This window comes from Thamnophis sirtalis, unplaced genomic scaffold, assembly GCF_051295495.1.
Source record: "Thamnophis sirtalis isolate CommonGarterSnake01/CBP01778 unplaced genomic scaffold, rThaSir2_p1.2 scaffold_14, whole genome shotgun sequence".
Taxonomy (NCBI): domain Eukaryota; kingdom Metazoa; phylum Chordata; class Lepidosauria; order Squamata; family Natricidae; genus Thamnophis; species Thamnophis sirtalis.
Genome location: NW_028261394.1, coordinates 33,935,119 through 33,958,521, shown reverse-complemented (window position 1 = coordinate 33,958,521; position 23,403 = coordinate 33,935,119). Strand labels below are relative to the sequence as shown.

General features: G+C 38.1%; 1 protein-coding gene across 5 annotated transcripts in view; it reads left to right on the top strand.

Annotated features, from left to right (window-relative positions):
• CDH8 (cadherin 8) overlaps window positions 1-23,403 on the top strand; it is a 258,031-nt gene that overhangs the window by 159,505 nt on the left and 75,123 nt on the right. For all 5 annotated transcript variants that reach the window (XM_087729070.1, XM_087729067.1, XM_087729066.1 and 2 more), the window contains 2 exons: window positions 9,234-9,421; window positions 15,112-15,365. In XM_087729070.1, coding sequence (XP_087585196.1) covers window positions 9,234-9,421; window positions 15,112-15,365 — 442 coding nt within the window. The remainder of the gene's footprint in view (window positions 1-9,233; window positions 9,422-15,111; window positions 15,366-23,403) is intronic.

Genomic DNA, 23,403 nt, shown 5'->3' with positions numbered 1-23,403 from the left:
AAAAACCAGCATATTTTTGAACTATTTTGAAGGCACCTTAATTTAATTTGAAATGTTTTTTCTCAGTTTACTTCAAAATCAATTTCAAATCAAAAGTTTTATATGTTCTTAATTTTCACAAGATTTTGCCACTATTTTTATTAATATTTCATTTAACATTGAGCTGCCATGGATATAAATTGACTCGTACAGTAAGGAATTTAAAAGCCAATACAGCTAATCCTGAACTTATGATCACAACTGAGACCAAAATTTACATTGCTAAATGAGACATTTAATTTCTGATAATTATGTTAATTTTGCCCATTTTATGACTTTTTTGCCATAGTTGTTAAGTGAATCATGGCAGTTGTTAACTTACTAAAATATAATTATTAAGTTAATCTAGCTTCCCCAGCAGAAGTTCACAAAAGGTGATCACCCGTAATGAACCAATTGCCAACCATTTTCATTTTGAGCACATGACTATGGTTATCTTATGAGTGTGAAATAACTTTCATTGCCATTGTAATGCCTTCAAATGGTCATTAAATGAAATGTTGTGTGTCGAAGACTACCTGTACATCATTTTGAAGCAAGTTGATGCAGAACTAGATGTCACTTTAGAATAGAATAGAATAGAATAGAATAGAGTAAGAATAGAATAGAATAGAGTAAGAATAGAATAGAATAGAATAGAATAGAACAACCTGTTTCCCCAAAAATAAGACCACTCTGAATGATAAGCCCAATTGGGCTTTTGAGCGCATGCACTAAAATAAGTCTTCCCTTGAAAATAATCCCTCCCTGAAAATATTGGTACACAGCAGCAGCCATGAGTGACCACACTCGCCACCTCCAGCACCTCAAAAATAATAAGAACTCCCTGAAACAAAGGTCAAGTGCTTATTCGGGGGGGGGGGCAAAAGAAAATAAGACCCTGTCTTATTTTCAGGGAAACATGGTAGAATAGAATAGAATAGAATAACAGAGTTGGATAATAAAGTAGACTCTCAAGCTATAAACAACCATTTTGGGAATGCTAAAAAGCCCTAGGTGTGAATGAATGTATGCAAAACTCACAATTTTTACATTGGTTTCCAGCTCGGGCTGATCTGGTTATGAACTGGATCTGTGGATCCAGTTTTCTGAAAGCAAATCTTCTTGAAGAGGTGTACCAGACATTCCATTCCTGATATAGTGAATTTTCTACATCCCTACTGAGAGGAAAAAATAGATATTCCATATATAAATGTCTACTGATATATTTCCTGTGGCCTGTACATCAAATAAAGAGGAGCATTTCTCATATACCTGTCACTGCTGAAAACATGGTCAATACCATGTGCTAAATTATTTTTTGGGAAGTCTTGATCAGTAAATGTGGATGTTATTAGACTGGTTCTAAAGAGATTATTTAGTCTCTTACAGGATTTATCTGGCAGGTGGAATTCTAGCAGAATAAGAGAATTGAAAGGAACCTTGGAGGTCTTCTAGTCCAACCCTCTGCTCAAGCAGAAGACTCTAAAGCCGTGATAGCGAATATATGCCATGTGTGCCAGAGGTGGCACACAGGGCCCTCTCTGTGGACATGCACACCATTGCCAGCTGCTCTTCTGGTTTCTAGCGTGCATGTTAGTTGGTCTTTGTGGGCGCAGAGTGCCGGGAAATGGGCTGAAAAAACAGCCAATAACTAGTTTTTCAAGCTGTTTTCCAGTCATTTTCTGGGCCATTTTTTGGCCTGCAAAATAGCCTGAAAACAGCCTGAAAACCACCCAAAAACCAATTGGCCGGCTCGCATGCCTGTTTTCAGGCCAAAAACGGTCTGAAAACACACATGTGCACCGGCCAACTGGTCTTCGGGTTACCAGCGCTCCAGCACAGGCACATGCATGCACATGTACACATGTTCCAGTTCGGGCACTCAGTGCTGAAAAAGTTCCCCATCACTGCTCTACGCCATTCCAGAAAAGTGGCTGTCCACCTTTTCCTTAAAAGAGTCCAATGATGGAGCATCCACAACTTCTGAAGGCAAGTGGTTCCATTGGGTTAATTGTTTTCACTGTCAGGAAAGTTCTCCTTAGTTCTAGGTTGCTTCTATCCTTGATTAGTTTCCATCTATTGTTTCTTGTGTTGCTTTCCTGTGGTTTTGAAAATAGGTTGACCCCCCCCTCTCTTATTTGTGGCAGTCCCTCCACAACTTCTGAAGGCAAGTGGTTCCATTGGGTTAATTGTTTTCACTGTCAGGAAAGTTCTCCTTAGTTCTAGGTTGCTTCTCTCCTTGATTAGTTTCCATCCATTGTTTCTTGTGTTGCTTTCCTGTGGTTTTGAAAATAGGTTGACCCCCCCTCTCTTATTTGTGGCAGTCCCTCAGATATTGGGGCAATGCTATCGTGTCACCCCTAGTCCTTCTTTTCACTAGACTAGACAGATTCTGCAACCGTTCTTCATATCTTTTAGCCTCTAGCCTTCTGTAAGATTGCTTCTTGAAATAACCTCAGGCAAGAGTCCACTTTGGACTCATTTTCTATTCAGATTGTATCCACAATTATATCTCAGACCATGACACCATCTTGATTAAGAGTATAAAGTGTGTCCAGTACTGGCATCTTAAATGGAATCTCTGATCCAACTGATTATATCCTTAAACTATGGGGTTTTTTAAAAAGAAAAAAAAATGAGTATGAGTTGTGGCATGCATTTTTGAATATATTAAGGAAACGCCTGATTAAACAATAGAACCCATCTGAAAAATTCCCTGTGATAACCTTTTAATATAATTCCATTTCTTGCATATATGTTATGAATTATTTTAGTGGTTGCCTGTGAGATCCCTCTCTGTGTTTCAATCTTGGAAACATTGAGAAAGAATATAGTACATAATTAACTGCTGTTCTGTTTTTGTAGCACATGATGCATTATTTTAGGCAATAAGCATAAGATATAATGGACACAGAATCTGAATGTAGGGAACAAAGAAATCAATTCTATCTTACGGCTACAAATGAATGTTTCCAGTGTATGGTTTTATTTTCATCTATATATTTATTTTTACACGAAGGCTCTTGAATCATCACAAGTGGTGATTTTCAAGGAGATGTATGAAACAGTGTATATTGTATTTGTTTTTGCTCCTATTGTCAGAGTGAAAAGTTGTATGCAGCCTTTTTTTCCACATTTCCTTCCTAGAGACGGGCAAAATATTGGTTTAAATCACTGTTTAATCTCTACTAACTTCTTTGAGCTTCCCAAACCAAAGTGTTGTTTCCCACCAGTGGCCAGTGAAGCTGGCAGCAGAGTCGGACAGTGAAGAAGTTGGGGACAAACATGGACCAGTCCTGGGGGCTGAGAAAAGCTCAGACGAGGGCTCTGTGTTGGAGGTAGAGAGGGAGCTAAACAGCAGTGAGGCAGAGGAAGCCTCTTGGCTGGAGCCTCTCCCCAGTGTGCGCATGCACAGAGCTGCCAGAAGACAAGAACAACTAAGAAAGCAGGGTCAGTTTGGGAGTAAAGCCACACCTTGGAGGTGATTGGCCTCTCCCATAGGAAACAAAAGAGGAGCGAATGGGGAATGTGACCTCAAGACTGGACTACTGCAATGCGCTCTACATGGGGCAGCCCTTGAAGAGTGTTCGGAGACTTCAGCTGGTCCAGAATGCAGCCGCGCGAGTGATTGTGGTTGCGCCTCGGTACATCCACGTTACATCTATCCTCCGCGAGCTGCACTGGCTGCCTATTGGTCTCCGGATACGCTTCAAGGTGCTAGTCGTCACTTATAAAGCCCTACATGGTATTGGACCTGGGTACTTGAGAGACCACCTCCTGCCAATTACCTCCCATAGACCATTAGATCCCACAGATTAGGCTTCCTCCGAATTCCATCTGCCGGCCAATGCTGGCTGGCGACGACTCGGAGGAGCTGCTCCGGCCCTTTGGAACGAGCTCCCCGTGGAGATTCGGATCCTCACCACCCTTCAGGCCTTCCGGACAGCTGTTAAGACCTGGCTGTCCCAGCAAGCCTGGGTTTGAGTCCCCGCCCTCCTCGAATTGCTGTGCTTGCTGTGTTTTTTAAATTGTTTGTATCACTGTCCTGTTTTTGTCTTACTTTTCTGTATTTGTTCTCCTTCCCTTGGTTTTTGTTCAGCCGCCCTGAGTCCCTTCGGGGAATAGGGCGGCTTACAAATCGAATAAATACCAATACCAATACCAATTGGCTTTTGCAGGAAACAATTTGTTCCTTCAGTCTTTTCAAGAGTGGAAAGTTCTGTTTTGTGACTATAAGAGACTCTGTGCCAAATGTTGTCTTGCCTTGCATTTGGAAACTAGTTACCTGGCAGCTCTCCAAGTGAGATAAGGTTTGTGTTGATAAATATTCCTCTGAAATATTGTTTGCCAAGCTTTGCTGACTGTGAATGAAATGAATTCACAGTCGTGTAAATAAAAGAGGTTTTGCCAGGACCAAGACTCTGCTTCATGCTTTTTAAGGAAGCCTAAGTCAGAACACAAAGCTTTCCACATTAATCTGATAATGTATATGTCTGAATTTTATGTCTGCAATACTATAATAGATCAGGATGTAAAACATATTGATTAAATTTATTTATCACCTTTTTAAGGTCCTCTGACTCTCTGTAGCAAATTTGCAACAACGAGAAAAAAAATTAATGCACATTCATAAGAAATAAAAGTAGCACCTTTAGAAATACACAGCCTTCTAACTGGGACTCCATTTCCCCATGTAACCCTTGGAGAATATCCAAGTTTTAAAGGCCCATTGGAATTTTAATTTCAATCACTTTAGGCTACAAGAATTTTTTTAAAAAAAAATGTATTATGTTTGTGTGGTATCTCTTTTTCCAGCTAGTTAGGCAGGTATTCAGTCATTTCCCAGAATTCTCAGCAGAGGTCATGTGGAAGAAGGGAATTCTGGAAGTTTAGTGTCAGATATCTGTAGGGTAATGTACTTGGGAGAAGATTAGCATATGTTAAAGAGTCGTGAGTGAACCTCTGTAGCTCAAGTTGGCAAATCTGTTGGGCCAAGGAGACTGTTTGTAATGTTGAAAATATGTTATGGCTGCTCTCATAAAATATCTGCCACTAAGCGGCTTAGCCATGTCCAACATGCTTGTCATGGTAGATGTGAGCAATCATAAAGCATTCATGCACCAAATGGGAAACTGACACTCATCCTCTACGAATGTTCCTTATCACCCAGAATACAATTTCATTTAACTTCATCTTAGCTTAGCTTACTTTTTCCTATTTTTCTTGGCATGGATATACCTTCAACAAACACTGGGGTAACCCTATCCTCTATTTTCTGACAATCCTCATACTTCCTGTTTGCCCAGCAAGACGTTGGTCCAACCAATTCAGGAGAGAAATGTCATTATCAACAGTTAGCTTCCAGCCCACTAGAAAGGAAATTTTTACTCATGTTTTCTGGCTCCAGAGTAGGTTTTTTTTTTATTGTCTCCAAGTCTACAGAGCCCCAATTGCATTATTTTTTAACACTAATAGAGTCTATTTTCCTTTAGTGATAAGTAGCAAACTCCCTAACTTTAACCCCAAAATAGAGTTACTATCTCCTAAGTTTAAGTATTCTGGTGCCTTCCTGATGTTTTGACTTCCACTCATTATCAGTTACAATCCAATGCTAAAAGATTCAAAACTGGAAATCATCATGTTGCCTAAAAAGATAAAGGTAAAGTTCCCCTCATACATATGTGCTAGTCGTTCCCAACTCTAGGGGGTGATGCCCTTCTCTGTTTCAAAGCCGAAGAGCCAGCACTGTCTGAAGACGTCTCCGTGGTCATGTGGCCGACATTAATAAATGCCAAAGGCACACGGAACGCTGTTACCTTCCCACCAAAGGTGGTTCTTATTTTTCTACTTGCATTTTTTACATGCTTTCAAATTGCTAGGTTGGCAGAAGCTGGGACAAGTAATGAACTTATGTGGCGCTAGGATTTTGAACCGCCAACCTTTCTGATCGACAAGCTCAGGTCTTAGCCACTGAGGTACCATGTCCCACTGTTTTAATCAATAGATTTAAAAATCTTTCAGTAAATCTCATTTGGATGATTGGATTCTATCAACAGAATGAAACAATTTATTAATAAAGACTCTTTTAAGCATATTGTTATTTCACCAACAAGAGACTTATTAATATTGTTAAACAAAATGTGTCCCCCCAACACTGGGCTTCTTAGATACATACATTTTATAACCATTGTGAGATATACTGTGGGTGATAATCTGTGCAAATAGTTATGGCAATTATGTTATGACACCAGCAAATTCTTCCTGTGAAAGGAACCCAAAAAAATGAGAAGATGAGGTCCTGGTATTTCTATTTAAGACTGCTTGACTCATCGGGTGTGCATGAATTATATCTGATTGGTTTCAGAGATAGGTAGTCCCTGAAACGGATAATTTCACCTCTTACCCAGACCTGAAGCAAGTGAATTACTAAGAAGCATGCATAATTAGGCCATCTGTAGACATGTTCAGGAGACAGAGATTACCCATGCTTTGCCAGCTTCCAGATCATTACTAAAAGTCAGAGATGTCATCAGAATGAACAATTTGGTTCTTTCTCTAAGTAATGAGAAACTGATAGGTGATGTAAAAAATTATGTGGCAAACCAATTGAAGCAGGTAAGAAATATTTCCCTGTGTTTTGAATTAGGAGTGGGTGAAACCATTAGCACGTTCTACCAGTCCTAGTTTAATGAAAAGGTCTTGGAGGAAACTTCTACTATTCTCAATTTAATGTTCTTTAAAAGTTTAGGGATCTTTATCTCCCTTTTTTTAATGTTTGACTTATCTCAAGACAATTTGAAATGATTACGGATATTTTACAGTGATGTGATAAACAGTGTGGTATGTTATTTCATAAATCATACAAATTTCTATTAGTGATTATGTTTCTGAAAGTTGCTAAAAATTGGAATTTTTTTAGACAACTTATGGTAATTGAGATGGCACCTATGAATGATTGATGGCTTTATTATTATTGATTTTATTGATTTATTATTTATTCCTGAACACCATCACTCTGCTAAACAAATAATTCCATCAAAACTGTCGAACTATTTACTAAGTCTGTGTTACTATTACTATTAATCTTCTCATTGTTCCTATCACCCATCTTCTTCCATTTTTGACTGTATGATTAACTTTGTTGCTTGTATCCTTACGATTTATACTGATTGTTTCCTAGTATGATTTGATTGTTATTTGTATCCCATGACTCATTAAATGGTTGTACCTTATGATTTGTGATGAATGTATCTTTTCTTTTATGTAAACTGAGAGCATATGCACCAAAGACAAATTCCTTATGTGTCCAATCACATGGCCAATAAAGAATTCTATTCTATTATTTCTATTCTATTCTATTCTATGCTATGCTATGCTATGCTATGCTATGCTATGCTATGCTATGCTATGCTACATTTAGCATGGATATTTTATTGTATTGCTGTTGCTTCAAAATGCTTCAGTGTAGTAGATACAAACTGAATGACTGAGTAAAATATATAAAGAGGGTAAACAAAGGATACATTCCAATTAAAATAGTCAGTTGGAAGGAACAAATTCCAGCTAATGCAATAGTTCATTGTTCTATTTTACATTTATATTCTTCCTTTGATATTTTGCCAAATGTCTCCAAATGGATAAAACTTTCCAGATCTTATTCATCGACTTGGCAATACTTGCTCTCTCTCTACTCAGCTCCATAATTAAACATTAATTAATTTTCAGCAATTAGTACGCCAATATATAAGTTCCCCACTGTTCTTTCGCTGTGATACCGTGGAGGGGTGAAACCGATGCGTTGTTTTTTTCTGCCCAGTTATATAGGAAAGGTTATGAATTAAGATTCTTAGCAAGGTTGGAGTTTCCTCTCCTTCTGTGGTCCCATGGGAAAATCTCTTGTCTGTAACATTAGAACTGGAACACTTGCAGAGTTTGATTATAATACAGTGATGGTGAACCTTTTCAGCACCGAGTGGCCGAACCAGAATGTGAGTGCATGTGCATGCATCTGTGTGGGTGCACATCCCAGAGCACCGGAAACCCAAAGACCAGCTGGCCGCTGCACATGTGTGCGCTAGCCAGCTGGTCTTTGGGTTTCAGGCATGCACATGCACACTGGCTAGCTGGTCTCCATACATGTTGGAGCACTGTTACCAGCACATGTCTGTTTTTTGGCCATTTCCAGGCCATTTTCCAGCACTCTGGTGCCCACAAAGATGCACACCGGAAACCAGAAGAGCAGCTGGCGATGGCACACATGTCCACAGAGAGTGATCTTCATGCCACCTCTGGCACACGTACCATAGGTTTACCATCATGGCTATAATAGATCCAAACCATTATATATATTAAGAGTTTGGGGCTGGGTGGAGACTGAAGGGCATCCCCTTCTATGCCCATCAGGTCTGGTCAACTCAGAGATTTTATATGTTACAATATCTTTTGACTATCTCTGGATTTCCATGAATCATTGAAAGAATGGTCTGAGCTTCTGCATAGCCAACCCCATATTTCATTAGACTTTTTAATACCCCCCAATCCTTGAGTCACCTGAATGCATCTCTGAAATCAATCGCATAAAACAGAGAATTCTTCTAGAAATGCCCCACTAAATATGCTATATTTAAATGAGGATTTGCCTTAACTTCATTATAAAAGTACTTTTTCCAATTATACCTTGGTTTTACACCATTCTTTGAAACCTGTTTTGACGTTTCCTCCTTTTTTTTTGTTCTAACTGAGCATGTTAAAAGCACCAAACTCTGTGTTTCTGTCATCCATGCCATAATGGAATTTACTTTGGTGCACCATACAATTTAAAAATAAAAGAAATATGTGCTAGACTTCTTTTGTATCCTTAGCCGCTGATCTATAAATAAGTAGACAGTTTTCAAAACATCTGGAAAGTTGTGTGTTTTCTTTCCCCTTTTCATGTTGTTGCTGAAAATAGCTGAATGTTTTGCATTAGCAGTATCAGTTATAAGTGGGCTAGCAAAATGAATCATTCCTAGACGTAGTTATTTGTCATCCTGTTGCAGAGTGTACTGTATGTGATGTGACATATAACCCAAGAAAGCTGTAAAAACATGACTACATTCTAAACTGCCACATTTAAGAAATAGAGAGCAGGAAGAAAATAGGTGGTGTAATAAGTTTTACTGTTCTTCAGGTTGTGGGACTAAGGTTGTTTTTTTAATCTCTCTTCCTCTCAGGTTTGTATCATTTCTCAGTCTTGGAAGACATTGCTGTTGGCGAAGCGATAGGAAGGATTAAAGCGAATGACCTGGACATCGGTGAGAATGCGAAGTCATCCTATGACATCATAGAAGGAGATGGAATGGATATCTTTGAGATCACCCCTGACTCTCAAAATCAAGAAGGCATTATTAGATTAAGAAAGGTAAATGGCATGAGAACTGGAAGAAATGTGGGTTTGTGGATTCTGGCAATATCCAAAGCAGTTCTTAAAGCAGAGGTGCCCAATTTTGGGTGGGGACCAGAGAAGATATGGGCCAGCTCAATAAAGATATTTGATTTCATAGCTACCACTGTTGATATCAAAAAGACTAAGCAGCAGGATATGACCTGTTTAATAGCTTTTTGGAAGATCACCAAGAAATCCAAGAACTGTAAATTGAGTTGAGAAGTCAAAAATACATCCCAGAAGAGAATAATGAAAAACCATTTTCATAGTGTTGCCAATAGAACTACATTAATGTGTCACGTGTCGTTCCAAGGAGCTGTGTTTCACTTATGGAAGGTCTACCCTTTTTGTTGTTCCATAAGTTGTTACTTGTTTCTAATTATCTTGCAGGTGCACAGGGATGCAATAATCACAGGTATCCCATATCCCAAATACATAGATTTTAGTAATTTTCTTGAAGCCATCACCAAATTTAGTGGTTGTAAATTCCAGCATGTTGTATCCTATGTCCTTCTCTTGTTCTCAATGTCCATCCAACTAGTTTCACTGCAGGGCCCTAGTCCTGATCTCACACAAAGTAAGGGAGTGCAATTTTACAATAATCAACAGATTTCTCTTTTTAAAAAAAACCCTCAGAACAACAATTTACTCTTTCCTAGTACAGAAAGAAGGGATGTGATGGCCCAGTGGCTAAGATGCTGAGCTTGTCAACCAGAAAGGTCAGCAGTTCGAATCCCTAGCGCCATGTAACGGAATGAGCTCCCATTACTTGTCCCAGCTTTTGCCAATCTAGCAGTTCGAAAGCATGTAAAAAATGCAAGTAGAAAAATAGGAACCACCTTTGGTGGGAAGGTAACAGCGTTCTGTGTGCCTTTGGCATTTAGTCATGCCGGCAACATGACCACGGAGACATCTGCGGACAGCGCTGGCTCTTCGGCTGTGAAACGGAGATGAGCACTGCCCCTTAGAGTCAGGAACGACGGTTCCACCACAAAACCGCACTCGACTAAACTGCGTCTGACTAAACCGCGTAGCTGACGTCATCAACAGGGCGACAACAGCGCAGAGACAGAAGCACGCTGTAAACCCTAAACCTAAAATTAACCCCTAAACCTAAACCTAACCCCCCCTAAACCTAATCCTAAACCTAATCCTAAACCTAACCCTTAACCTAACCCTAAACCTAACCCTTAACCTAACTCTAAACCTAACCCTAAACATAACCCTTAACCTAACCCTAAACCTAACCCTAAACCTAACCCTAAACCTAACCCTAACCCTAACCCTAACCCTTAACCTAACCCTAAAGCTAACCCTAAACCTAACCCTTACCTTAAGTTGAATCGGCTTTCTTTCAAAGCGCTATTTAAAGCGCCCTTCTTTTTCCGCGCTGGCTGTTGTTGTCCTGTTGATGACGTCAGCGACGCGGTTTAATCGGGCACGGCTTAGTCGAGCGCAGTTTTGATGGGTCATGAGGAACGACTACCACATATGTGCAAGGGGAACCTTTACCTTTACTTTTTAATACTTAAAGTGTTCCATCGTCATTATGTTCAGTTGGCATTTTTTGCATCTGACTCCCCAAAAGAATCTGGTGGAAAGTATTTTTTTTAATAAATGGAAAAATCATCATTATCATAATTAGGAGGATGGTGACACAAGTGGTTGGAAGGCTGGGCAGGAGGTTAACAAGTCCACATTTGAGACCTGAGAGCTGCCATGGGGTGGGGTTGAGCTTTCACTCTTCACTCCAGCTCCTGCTGGGGACAAGAAAGGACCCCCCCAAAATTGGGTGTCTCCAGGGCAACAGTGATGGCATTGGTTAATCCTTTCAACCTGGAACTGCCTCAGTGCTTCTGACATGTGCAAAATCACCACTGTGATTTCTCCCTTCCAGTTCCACTGTTGAGCTTTCATTTTGAAGTGGGAAACACATGGAGGCCATAAGATAAGCCTAAAATATGTTTAATGTTTTGTTTTGTTTTAATCTTCAATGAACTCCATTTGAACAATGTGATTCAGCCTCCCTGCAGCAGCATCCTACCCAGGCAAAAATTAAATATTTTCCCCAACTTTCTCGGCTTTGTATCAAAAATCTACTATTTGCTTCTTATATAGATTTGGGGAGAGTGATTATTCTAAAATTGTAAGTTTTCACTGTGTTTAGCAGTCATTAGTAGACCCTGGTTGCAATCAAGCACATAGTCTTCACCTAACACACACCATAATAGACACATATCTGTTATTGTTTTTAATTTCAAATATATTTTAAATAATAATAACTTCGTGCATTTGGAGCACTAAGCTGACAAATGCTTTGGACTGGTATGATTTATTGCTGCTGAATTTGCAATGGTTCAAATGATACCGTTGTGTGATTGGCAAATTGTGTATATGCTGATTTCCAGCAACCTATTCATTGGTACAAAGACATAGTAATTTCTGAGTTGGCAGAGAGGCAAGTGCTTGTCATGTTTAGTAAAAATGGCAAAGTTACATTAGAACTAGATTCAAAAACTGCTGATTTTTTTTTAAAAAAAAGATATGAAAATATGAATATATACTTAAGCTTTCTGAAAGAGTTCTGGAATTTTTATTTGTGCTCTTTATATTTGCATTGCAGATTTAAGCTTCTCTATGTTTCTCTTCCCCTTCTCTTTGTTCTGCTGTATGGGACATTGTGATGCAAATTTATATATCTTTCGAAAGCTTGACAAATTTGTACATTTGAAATGTTAATCATTGTGAGGCATCAAAGGGTTGTGTTGTGAATCTTCACATGTCAATGTTCTTGAAGTTGTAGTAGATATTAATCTTGGATGGTCATAAAATTTGTGATGCCTCTTTTTTTTAAAAAAAGTCCTGTAACTCTTATTATTTCTTATCTGCATGTTTCGAATATTTATGAGCAAAACCAATCAGAAGTGCTTCTCTCCAAGACCTATTGAAATGATTGGCAAATTGCAAATATGAATATCCAATCACTCTCGCTCTATAGAGATGCTGTGAATCTGAGGGTTTTTCTTCTCTTTTTTTTTTTCTTGGCACTCCTGATTCAAAGATCATTTTGCATATAGCATGTACAATTGACTCAATTGCACATCAGTTTCTGTATCCAGCCATTGTGTGAGGGCTGTCTCTCTCATCTCACAGTACTGTCTCTTGGAATCCTTATGCACAAAACAATAATAATAATAATAATAATAATAATAATAATAATAATAATAATAATAATAATAATAATTGACCACTGCATGGTCAATTTCTGGAAAAAATAAAAGATAAAGTGGACAGGGAACAAACTTGGTTATGGTTAAAAACAGGTACATTAAAGAAAGAAACAGAGTCACTAATCCTGGCTGCGCAAGAACAAGCTATCCGCACAAATGCCATTAAGGCCAAAATCGAAAAATCCTCTGATGATGCCAAATGCAAACTTTGCAAAGAAGCTGACGAAACTGTTGATCACATACTCAGCTGCTGTAAAAAAATCGCGCAGACTGATTATAAATTGCGGCACAATTCAGTAGCACAAATGATCCATTGGAATTTGTGCCAAAATTATAATATTAAAACAGCAACAAACTGGTGGGAACATCAGCCTGAAAAAGTCACTGAAAATCAGATGGTCAAGATCTTGTGGGATTTCCGTATACAAACCGACAAAATACTGGCGCATAATACACCAGACATCACACTGGTTGAGAAAAATAAGGTCACAATCATAGACATCGCAATACCAGGTGATAGCAGGGTCGCCGAGAAGGAACATGAAAAAATCGCAAGATACCAGGACTTAAAAATCGAAATTCAACGACTATGGCACAAACCAGCAGTGGTAATTCCAGTGGTAATTGGCACACTGGGTGCTATTCCAAAAGCACTGGAATTACATTTAAAACAGTTAAAAATTGACAAAATCACCATCAGTCAAATGCAAAAAGCCGCACTGCTTGGATCTGCACGCATATTACGAAAATACGTTACAACGTCCTAGGCCCCTGGGTGGGGCCCGACTAGTAACCAATGCCAAATCCGGCGAAACAACTGGCCCCTGTGATACAATTGTATAATAATAATAATAATAATAATAATAATAATAATAATAATAATAATAATAATAATAATAATAATACCCATTGGCGTTGGCAAAATCACCATCTGTCACTTGCAAAAGGCAATTTTATTAGGAACAGCTTAACCCTATCAAACAACTCTATTCTGCCTACCCCAGGCCCTTAGGAAGTTGATAGGTAAATGAGAATGCCAAGTCCAATCTATACATCTGGCTGACTCTATGACCAAGAATAATAATAAGGAATAGATACCTGTTCTTTAGTGTTTCGGGAGCAAAGGTGAAGAGGCAGACTAATTAGCTCACCAATATAATCATGATTTATGCACTTAACAACTCTTTTCTTCAAGGTAACTCTCTAAAACCTGTGATTCTAATGAGAAGGAGGCCTTAAACCTCTATCAAAACAAACATCACATTGCTTAAATCTCTAAAGCTGCCCTCCATCTGTTTCTCAATAATTAAAAAAAAAACAATATTCACCTTCTTAATTCTTTGAGCTTCAACTTAACAGCCAAAGAATTTCCTTGCAAGTTGTGCTCTCAATGACCAACTCTAAAGTCTCATAAAACCAATAGTGGGGTCCCTTTAAGCCAGGAAAAAAGAACATGGGCCATGTTTAAATGGGGACTTTAAATGTAATTTTGAAACTCACTTATGCCATGAAGACAAGAGTGTTTTCTTTTCTTTTTTTCTCAGAGGTTTGTTGTTGTTATTACTCATAGGGATTTTAGGCAGAGGTCTTTCCTGTTATATGTACTATTATGTTCTTGCCTTTTTGGAACTGGAATTATTATAATTTGGATCGGAATGTAGTTGGCCTCTCAGACGTGAATGTTTTCATTTTTGCTAATACCAATGTGTTAAATCCCAAGCAAAGCTCAATGTGTGTTGTGCACCTTTAAAATGTGTCCATCCCTCCAATGCTGCTTTGTTTAACTATACCAGAAAGTTAAGCTTCAAGAGAGATATTGTAAAAATGTCTTGATGGTTATGATACACAACTATTCTTATAAACTTCAGTTAAATGTATACCAGAGTGTTCCTCTCCCCATATAACTAGATCTCTATTGTTCTGACTTGTTTGATCTTAATCAAAGAACAATACCTTCAGTCTGGTGTGTCACTCCCCCCCCCCATTTCTGCAAACGATAGAATTCTTCTGCCACATAAAACTTGCTCATTTCACTCTCTTTGCTCCTTAACTACAGTGAACAGAATGACAATTAGCTGAGTTATTAATATGCAATGTAGGTCATTACCAGTACAAAAAAAAAATCTTTCCATAGCAAAAGAAAAAGAAAAGAAAAAAATTCCAAGTGAGAAACCTTTATATGTGGTGTTGTTTTCTTTAAAAAAATTTTTAATGGAGATAGCAAATCTCCAATTTGGTGGGGTTTCACTGAGGCTTACAAAATAAATGAGACATTAATAAATACTCATAAAATTTGCAGCCATGAGAAAAGAAAGGGAAAAGGGATTACACTAAAGTCAAGAAATGGAGGAGAAGCCGATGTATTGTCACTGCATTGTCTTGTTCTTGCCATTGTGACCATCTAGAAAAAGCTTTTGTCTTTCTCATTCTTAACAGCCCTTGGATTTTGAGACCAAAAATTCATATACGCTGAAGGTAGAAGCAAGTAATGTCTATATTGATCCACGTTTCATCAGCATGGGACCCTTTAAGGATACGGCAACATTAAAAATTGTAGTGGAAGATGCTGACGAACCCCCAATCTTTTCATCACCAACGTATCTACTGGAAGTGCATGAAAATGCTGCTATTAACTCCGTGATTGGTCAGGTGACTGCCCACGATCCAGATGGATCTTCAAGCTCTATAAGGTAATCCTGCTTTAACACAATTCTTCCTGCTGAACAATAGTAATATCACCTAGACTTAGATTTACAGTGATTAACAGCCCTCTCTAAGCGGTTTACAGAGTCAGCATATTGCTCCCAACAATTTTGGGTCCTCATTTTACCCACCTCAGAAGGATGGAAGGCTGAGTCAACCTTGAGCCTGGTGAGATTTGAACTGACAAATTTTAGGCAGCCGGCCATCAGCAGAAGTAGCGTGCAGTACTGCACTCTAACCACTGTGCCACCATGGCTCAAAAGGGCTCAGTAGTACATGATACCTGACATACCATCTCCAATCTCCAGTTGTGTTTGGCTTGTTCCCCTACTCCCATGGAGAACTTAAACATTAAATTTAGTCAGATCATTTTCCCACCTAAGTTAAATTAACTCTGTCCAGAGATTTCTAGATTACCAATTAAAAGGAAGTTTTTCTGTGTCTGACCTAGAGATACTATTCATCAATTACTTCTGCATACTGCGCCACTTTGTTTAACTGTACCAGACAGTTAAGCTTCAAGGCAGCTACTGTAAAAATTTCTCAATGTTGTGTTCATGAATTTTCTAATAAACTTAAGTTAATGGACATCATCCAGTGTTCCTCTTCCCATATGACTAAATCTAAACTATTCTGATTTCTTTAATTTTACAAGTATAGCATTACAGAAATCTTTTGAGTGGCCTTATCATACCTGTGCTTGATTGGTGTCTGATATCTTTCCAGGTCCAGAGAGATCATTTTACATTTCTTGGTATCTTTTTTTTTTAAGTGATACTAAACTGATTTGTTATTTTTTTTTGGGGGGGGGGAGGGATGAACAAAAATGCAGTATTCAGCATTTTCATTTGATTTTATTCTGGATTTAAAATCATATTTATAAGAATGATTCTATTTCATGTGATGGATAACCCTTGTTACAATCTTTGATCATTCCGAATGCCATGGAAGAACAAATAAGGAAGGGATAAAAAGAAGAGGACATAATTCCTAAAAAAATAAATAACATTCTTTTTTGTAGGGAGTGGGATTTCCTTAGCATTAAATCAGAAATGTATTTTTTTTACATTTTTAACCTTTTGTGCATGCACAGACCTTATTAGCTGCAAATGTGCACATTCATTTTTTGCCCGTCAAACTGGATGCCAGCAGCAACCCACCCGCATCAAACCATTGAGTTCCCTTAAATTGAGCCAACTGAACAAATGAAGGTAACTGACAGCCAATGAATGAATAAACATCATTCTTGTAAAGTCTCTATTTCTAATGGTATCCTCTCTGTTGCGTCTTTTGGGGGGTGAGGGAGAAGAAGAATTAAAATATTAAAGCCCAATATTTTGCAAGCTTCAAATGATATGATCTTCAAAGATTTCCCTTGGAATGAAAGAAAAGATGAATAATATACTTAAAAAAAATAATTAGAATCCCAGAGTCAAACATAAAAGACCAGATCTACATGTGAAAGTCCAACTTAATTGATGTATTGATTTATTGCTAGTTGTGTCTATGCAGGAATCTTCTCAGCTAAGGGTTAGCACCTGCCTTGAGTTAGATAAGAGTCAATGGGATTCAATAGATGGTGCACTCTATTTGTGGCTATGTAGGGATTCTAGGCTGATCCCTCTTTTAACTCCAATCCCAGGTTTGACCACACCTTCTCTTACATCCAGCTTCTTTTGGACTGCTGAGCATGTTGTAAAACTTAAGAACAAACAATTAAAAAAAACCTGCCATATAATATGTCTGCCAGAATCAGGTTGTTACATATTTTGTAGGCTCCTTGGACACCCATTGTTAGTAATTTTATTCTCCTGCCCACCCCCACCACCAAGCAATTGGGCACTTTTGCAAATAAAATAGAAATGTACAGTCCTATGATCAGAGGTGATATTCAGCAGTTCCAACCAATTCTGGAGAACCGGTAGAGGAACTTTTGAGTAGTTTGAAGAACCAATAAATACCACCTCTGACTGGCCACACCCCCATCTATTATCTGCCTCCTGAGTCCCATCTGATCGGGAGGAAGAGAAGGGGGATTTTACAGTATCCTTCCCCTGCCATGCCCACCAAGCCATGCCCCACCAAGCCACACCACTGCCTATAATCTTCATTTTCCAACTCTACCACTGTTAGAAAATGCATCTACTGTAATCAATTTGTTCATTTTGTCATGAGAGAGATTGGTTTTTTTTTCCCACTAGAAATTATTCAAATGATATCTGGTAGGTCTTTTATTGTATTGTTCTTTAGGTCATGCTGTGAACTGCCAAGAAACTTTTGATTGCAGGGAATAATAAGTCTAACAAAACAAATATACCCAAGGGTATCCTTTGATATAAAAGAACTGGTTCTGGAGGCTGCTATTTTGCTTTGCAGGTTAGCTTAAATGTTAAATATAATTAAAAGAATGTTTATATATTTTATTTAAAAAAAAATATTTAATGTCCATGGGTACCCTAGTGAAGATATACCTACTCCATTTTTCTCTTTTCCTCTTCCTCCTTATCCAAAAACGATATATAATGGCTATCAAGTATATCTGTTCCAAGAACATTTTCTGGCTTAAGGAAATATTTGCCAAAGATTGAATTTGCTGGTCTTCAAGGTGCTTTTTTAAAAAAAAAATCTATGTAAACATTCAGGCTGATCAGAAAATGTCGTGAGGAAAAGTTCTTAAATCCATCACCTTTAGGCACTTCTTCATTTTTAATTGCTTTGGAAATGTTTCTTTGCCTCATGAGTACAGGCCTACACCAAATTCTTTGAAGCCGCCATCTGTGCAATAGGATTATACAAGGCTGGTGGTTAATCAGATAAGAAATTTCAAGTTATTAAGTCACAAGAGGAAAAAATTGGAGGCAGAAATTCCTGACTGGTTATTGAAAGTATATATCTTTCTCTGCCAATAACCCTATTTAAGCCTTGTGAGCATTTCCTGGCCCATAAAATCCACCATGTATGATGGCATTTCACATGTTTTAATTAAATATACAAAAGTAGCATGTGTGTCTCCCCTTTCTCATCTGGATGCAGCTTGATATGCATACTGATTCAGCCTTTGTAATGTTTATGATGCTTATGGCCAGTATTTTTTTAGTGGTGTTTTTTTGTTTAAATGTCTGTTTGCTGAGCTGTGGTCTCTGAGCAAGCCAATGCTTTAATTTCAGTTCTGTCAAGCGCAAAAAATTGGGAGCCTGAGTTGGTTCCTAAATGAATAAAGATACAAACTATTTTTAAACAAGAATCTGAACTACTAACAGTCAAGGTAAATTGTTGGTAGAATTCCTACTGGAATTCAAATGGGGCTGAACTTAGCTCTCTTGTGAATGAAAAGTGATTCTAAACTAATGATGTGCTTGACCCCTCCCCCTCCTTCAGACTCTGCCTGTTCATCTGCTACAAATTCATTTTAATTAATAGATTCCTTAAAGCAGTGAGGTTTTCCCCCAGGCTAATATGAAACCCTATGAAAAGTCAGAATCTTTTTTAGGGATGAGAGAGATTGTGCTTGTGCAAGATCCAAAACATATGTTCCAAATAATTTTTGAAGCATACACAGTCCTATTATAGATGCCTATATTAAGTAGAGCAGAATCTTGTGATTGTTTACTTTTAGCACAGACTGCCATATATTTCAGGACAAATGATAAGGATACTGTTTTCAGATATGGTGTTGTTTTCTTAGCATGCCAAGAATATTTTCCTGGATAATTTAGCTGTTCTGTAGCCTTCATTAATATTGTTAAATCATCACCAGTGACTCTTCGTGATTTTCAAAGTACTAACAAGGGACATGATGAGAGATGGGTAGCACAGCTGGATGAGTGAGCTAAAGAACCGTGATCAGGAGAGTGAATGGAAAGGGGAAGCAGATTATACAAAAATCAATATCTATATGCAACTTTCCTTCTAAAGAGATTTTACACGAAACATACCATAATATGTAGTTATGTACACTTTCCTATTGTAAATCATATCTCTTTCATAACCTTTTTAGTAGACAAATCTAGACATGTGTTATTTTTTCCCTTTTCTCCCCCCCCCTTTCTTAGAAGAATATGCTGAAATAAAATAGAAATGATTGCCATTGATGGTTGAAAGACAGATGTTTCAGGTTCAATAATTGATATACCAAAAACTTCATATCATTCATTTAATTTTATAAATTGAACCATAGCTAGATATTTTTCCATCTGCTCTTGGTTCAGTATGCTTACTATCTAATTTAAAATAATATTTAGCAAATTGATTTATTACCTTCTTTCTTGTTGAAACACATCTGTTGCAACCCTAAATAGAAATAAGAATGATGATCATCTAACTCTATTGAGAATCAGTTATCACTGAGCAATTATTAGCAGATCAAAGGAAGCTCATTACCAGAAATAAATTATTCAGGGATGCACAACTGGAAGAGATTCCAAATTTTTTTTGTGTGAAAATGAAAGATCCAAAACAGTAGTAGAACAGTTGAAGGAACAACAATTATAAATATAGAGGAAACAGCTGATATGAACTACATAAATGATAACTCAGAAGAAGTAATAACAACATAATCAGTACAGGCCAGCAATGTAGCAAACTGTAAACTGACCTCCAGACAAGAAGATTTAATAAAATAAAAATGTGTTATGTGCAGAACTACCAATAGAAAGACTGCCTGCAATGAAAGTAGTGTCCAAAAACAACCCAGCTTTTATAACGGATGTTAATAAGATGCTTGCAAGAATTGACATCTATTGAACAGACTAATCATCTTGCCTAGAGTACAACAATAATGGGAATTGAAATTCAAAAAACTAAAAGCAAAGTTATATTCAGTCCCAAAGTGGAAGATCAAACTGGAGACCAAGGTAAAGAAATTAAGGTCAGATGTGAGTAATTTAAAGAATGTGAAAGACAATATATATATATATATATATATATATATATATATATATATATATATATATATATATATATATATATATATATATATATATATATATATATATATATATATATATATATATGTGTAGGTCTCTAGTTGTTCGGGTTTTCTCCCGCGTAGAATTGGATATGTCTTTGCGACGTTTCGACGAAGTCACATTCGTCATCTTCAGGCTGCTGCTGACTACTTCTGGTTTGGTGTTTCCAGGAGTAGTGTGGGATCTAGGCTGTTTGTCCCTTATAACTGCTGGTAGGGGATTAAGTTTTAACTGCCAGTAGGGGATTAAGTTTTAACTGCCAGTAGGGGATTAAAACTGATTGAATGGGGGCTTGGGTGTGTCTTGATTAGGTGGAAGTGTGTCAATATTTGGTGGAAGGGTGTTCTGTTCTGATTGTTTGGGAGGTTGTGTTTCCTGTGAGGGTAGGAGGGGTTTTGAAGAGGCTGATTGTGCTTTAGCAGTTTGGCTTCTGGTTCTGGGTCGTGCCTCCTCATCAGTTTGTGTTTTTGGTTGTTTTCTTTGTGGATGTTTTTTGGTAGTATTCTGTGTGGCTATTGTGAGTGTGGGCCTGGTCTCATTCTTCATGTTTGGGATTCGTTTGTTAATGAGGGCGGGTTTCCAAAGGGCTGGCAGGCGGGAGGTGTCGTCACGCCTGTTCATGCTATGTGGGTGTTTTTCTATTTCGATTGCTTCCCTGATTATACGGTTGTTGAAGTGTTCGGCCTTGGCGATGGTTCTTGTCTTATTGAAGTCAATTTTATGTCCTGTGGCTTTGAGGTGTTGGACCAGGGAAGAAGTTGGTTCTTCTTTTTTGATTGCATTTTTGTGTTCTTCAATGCGTGCACTTATTCTTCTGTTGGTCTGTCCGATGTATGTGGCGGGGCAAGTAGTGCATGGGATTTCATATACTCCTTGATTTTCTAATTCAATTTTGTCTTTGGGGTTTCTTAGGATGGTGGATATTTTCCGGTCTGTGCAGAATGCTGTCTTGATGTTGTGTTTGCGGAGGATTTTGCTGATTTTGTCTGTGGTGCCTTTTATGTATGGGAGGAGGGCTTTTCCATTTTCTTGTTCTCTGTCCTGGACTTTAGTGGGGGTTTCTTTTTGGATTAGGTTGGTGATCTTATTTCTTTGGAATCCATTGGATGTCAGTACGTTGGTGAGAGTGTGTAGTTCGGTTTTTAGGTGTTGTTCATCAGCTAGGCGTTTTGTTCTGGAGATGAGTGTCTTGGCTACGGAATTGATCTGGGCTGGGTGGTGGTGTGAGAGTGCGTGCAGATAGCGGTTAGTGTGTGTTTTCTTCTGGTAGATGGTGTGTCCTAGGGAGCCGTTAGATTTCCTGTAGACTAAGACGTCCAGGAAGGGGAGTTGGTTGTTTATTTCTGTTTCCATGGTAACAGAAATAAATACCATGGAAACAGAAATAAACAACCAACTCCCCTTCCTGGACGTCTTAGTCTACAGGAAATCTAACGGCTCCCTAGGACACACCATCTACCAGAAGAAAACACACACTAACCGCTATCTGCACGCACTCTCACACCACCACCCAGCCCAGATCAATTCCGTAGCCAAGACACTCATCTCCAGAACAAAACGCCTAGCTGATGAACAACACCTAAAAACCGAACTACACACTCTCACCAACGTACTGACATCCAATGGATTCCAAAGAAATAAGATCACCAACCTAATCCAAAAAGAAACCCCCACTAAAGTCCAGGACAGAGAACAAGAAAATGGAAAAGCCCTCCTCCCATACATAAAAGGCACCACAGACAAAATCAGCAAAATCCTCCGCAAACACAACATCAAGACAGCATTCTGCACAGACCGGAAAATATCCACCATCCTAAGAAACCCCAAAGACAAAATTGAATTAGAAAATCAAGGAGTATATGAAATCCCATGCACTACTTGCCCCGCCACATACATCGGACAGACCAACAGAAGAATAAGTGCACGCATTGAAGAACACAAAAATGCAATCAAAAAAGAAGAACCAACTTCTTCCCTGGTCCAACACCTCAAAGCCACAGGACATAAAATTGACTTCAATAAGACAAGAACCATCGCCAAGGCCGAACACTTCAACAACCGTATAATCAGGGAAGCAATCGAAATAGAAAAACACCCACATAGCATGAACAGGCGTGACGACACCTCCCGCCTGCCAGCCCTTTGGAAACCCGCCCTCATTAACAAACGAATCCCAAACATGAAGAATGAGACCAGGCCCACACTCACAATAGCCACACAGAATACTACCAAAAAACATCCACAAAGAAAACAACCAAAAACACAAACTGATGAGGAGGCACGACCCAGAACCAGAAGCCAAACTGCTAAAGCACAATCAGCCTCTTCAAAACCCCTCCTACCCTCACAGGAAACACAACCTCCCAAACAATCAGAACAGAACACCCTTCCACCAAATATTGACACACTTCCACCTAATCAAGACACACCCAAGCCCCCATTCAATCAGTTTTAATCCCCTACTGGCAGTTAAAACTTAATCCCCTACTGGCAGTTAAAACTTAATCCCCTACCAGCAGTTATAAGGGACAAACAGCCTAGATCCCACACTACTCCTGGAAACACCAAACCAGAAGTAGTCAGCAGCAGCCTGAAGATGACGAATGTGACTTCGTCGAAACGTCGCAAAGACATATCCAATTCTACGCGGGAGAAAACCCGAACAACTAGAGACCTACATACTAACACCCGCGAAAACCTCAGAAAACATATATATATATATATATATATATATATATATATATATATATATATATATATATATATATATATATATATATATATATATATATATATATATATATATATATATATATATATATATATATATATATATATATATATATATATATATATATATATATATATATATATATATATATATATATATATATATATATATATATATATATATATATATATATATATATAGACTCTGCTCTCAACACAAGTCTAATTAAAACAAAATATTAGCTCAGCACCGGAAAAGTTGTTGAAGCTTTGGCAATCATAAAACAACAAATAACAGCAATAACTTGGAAAAATTGAATGCTGTGAG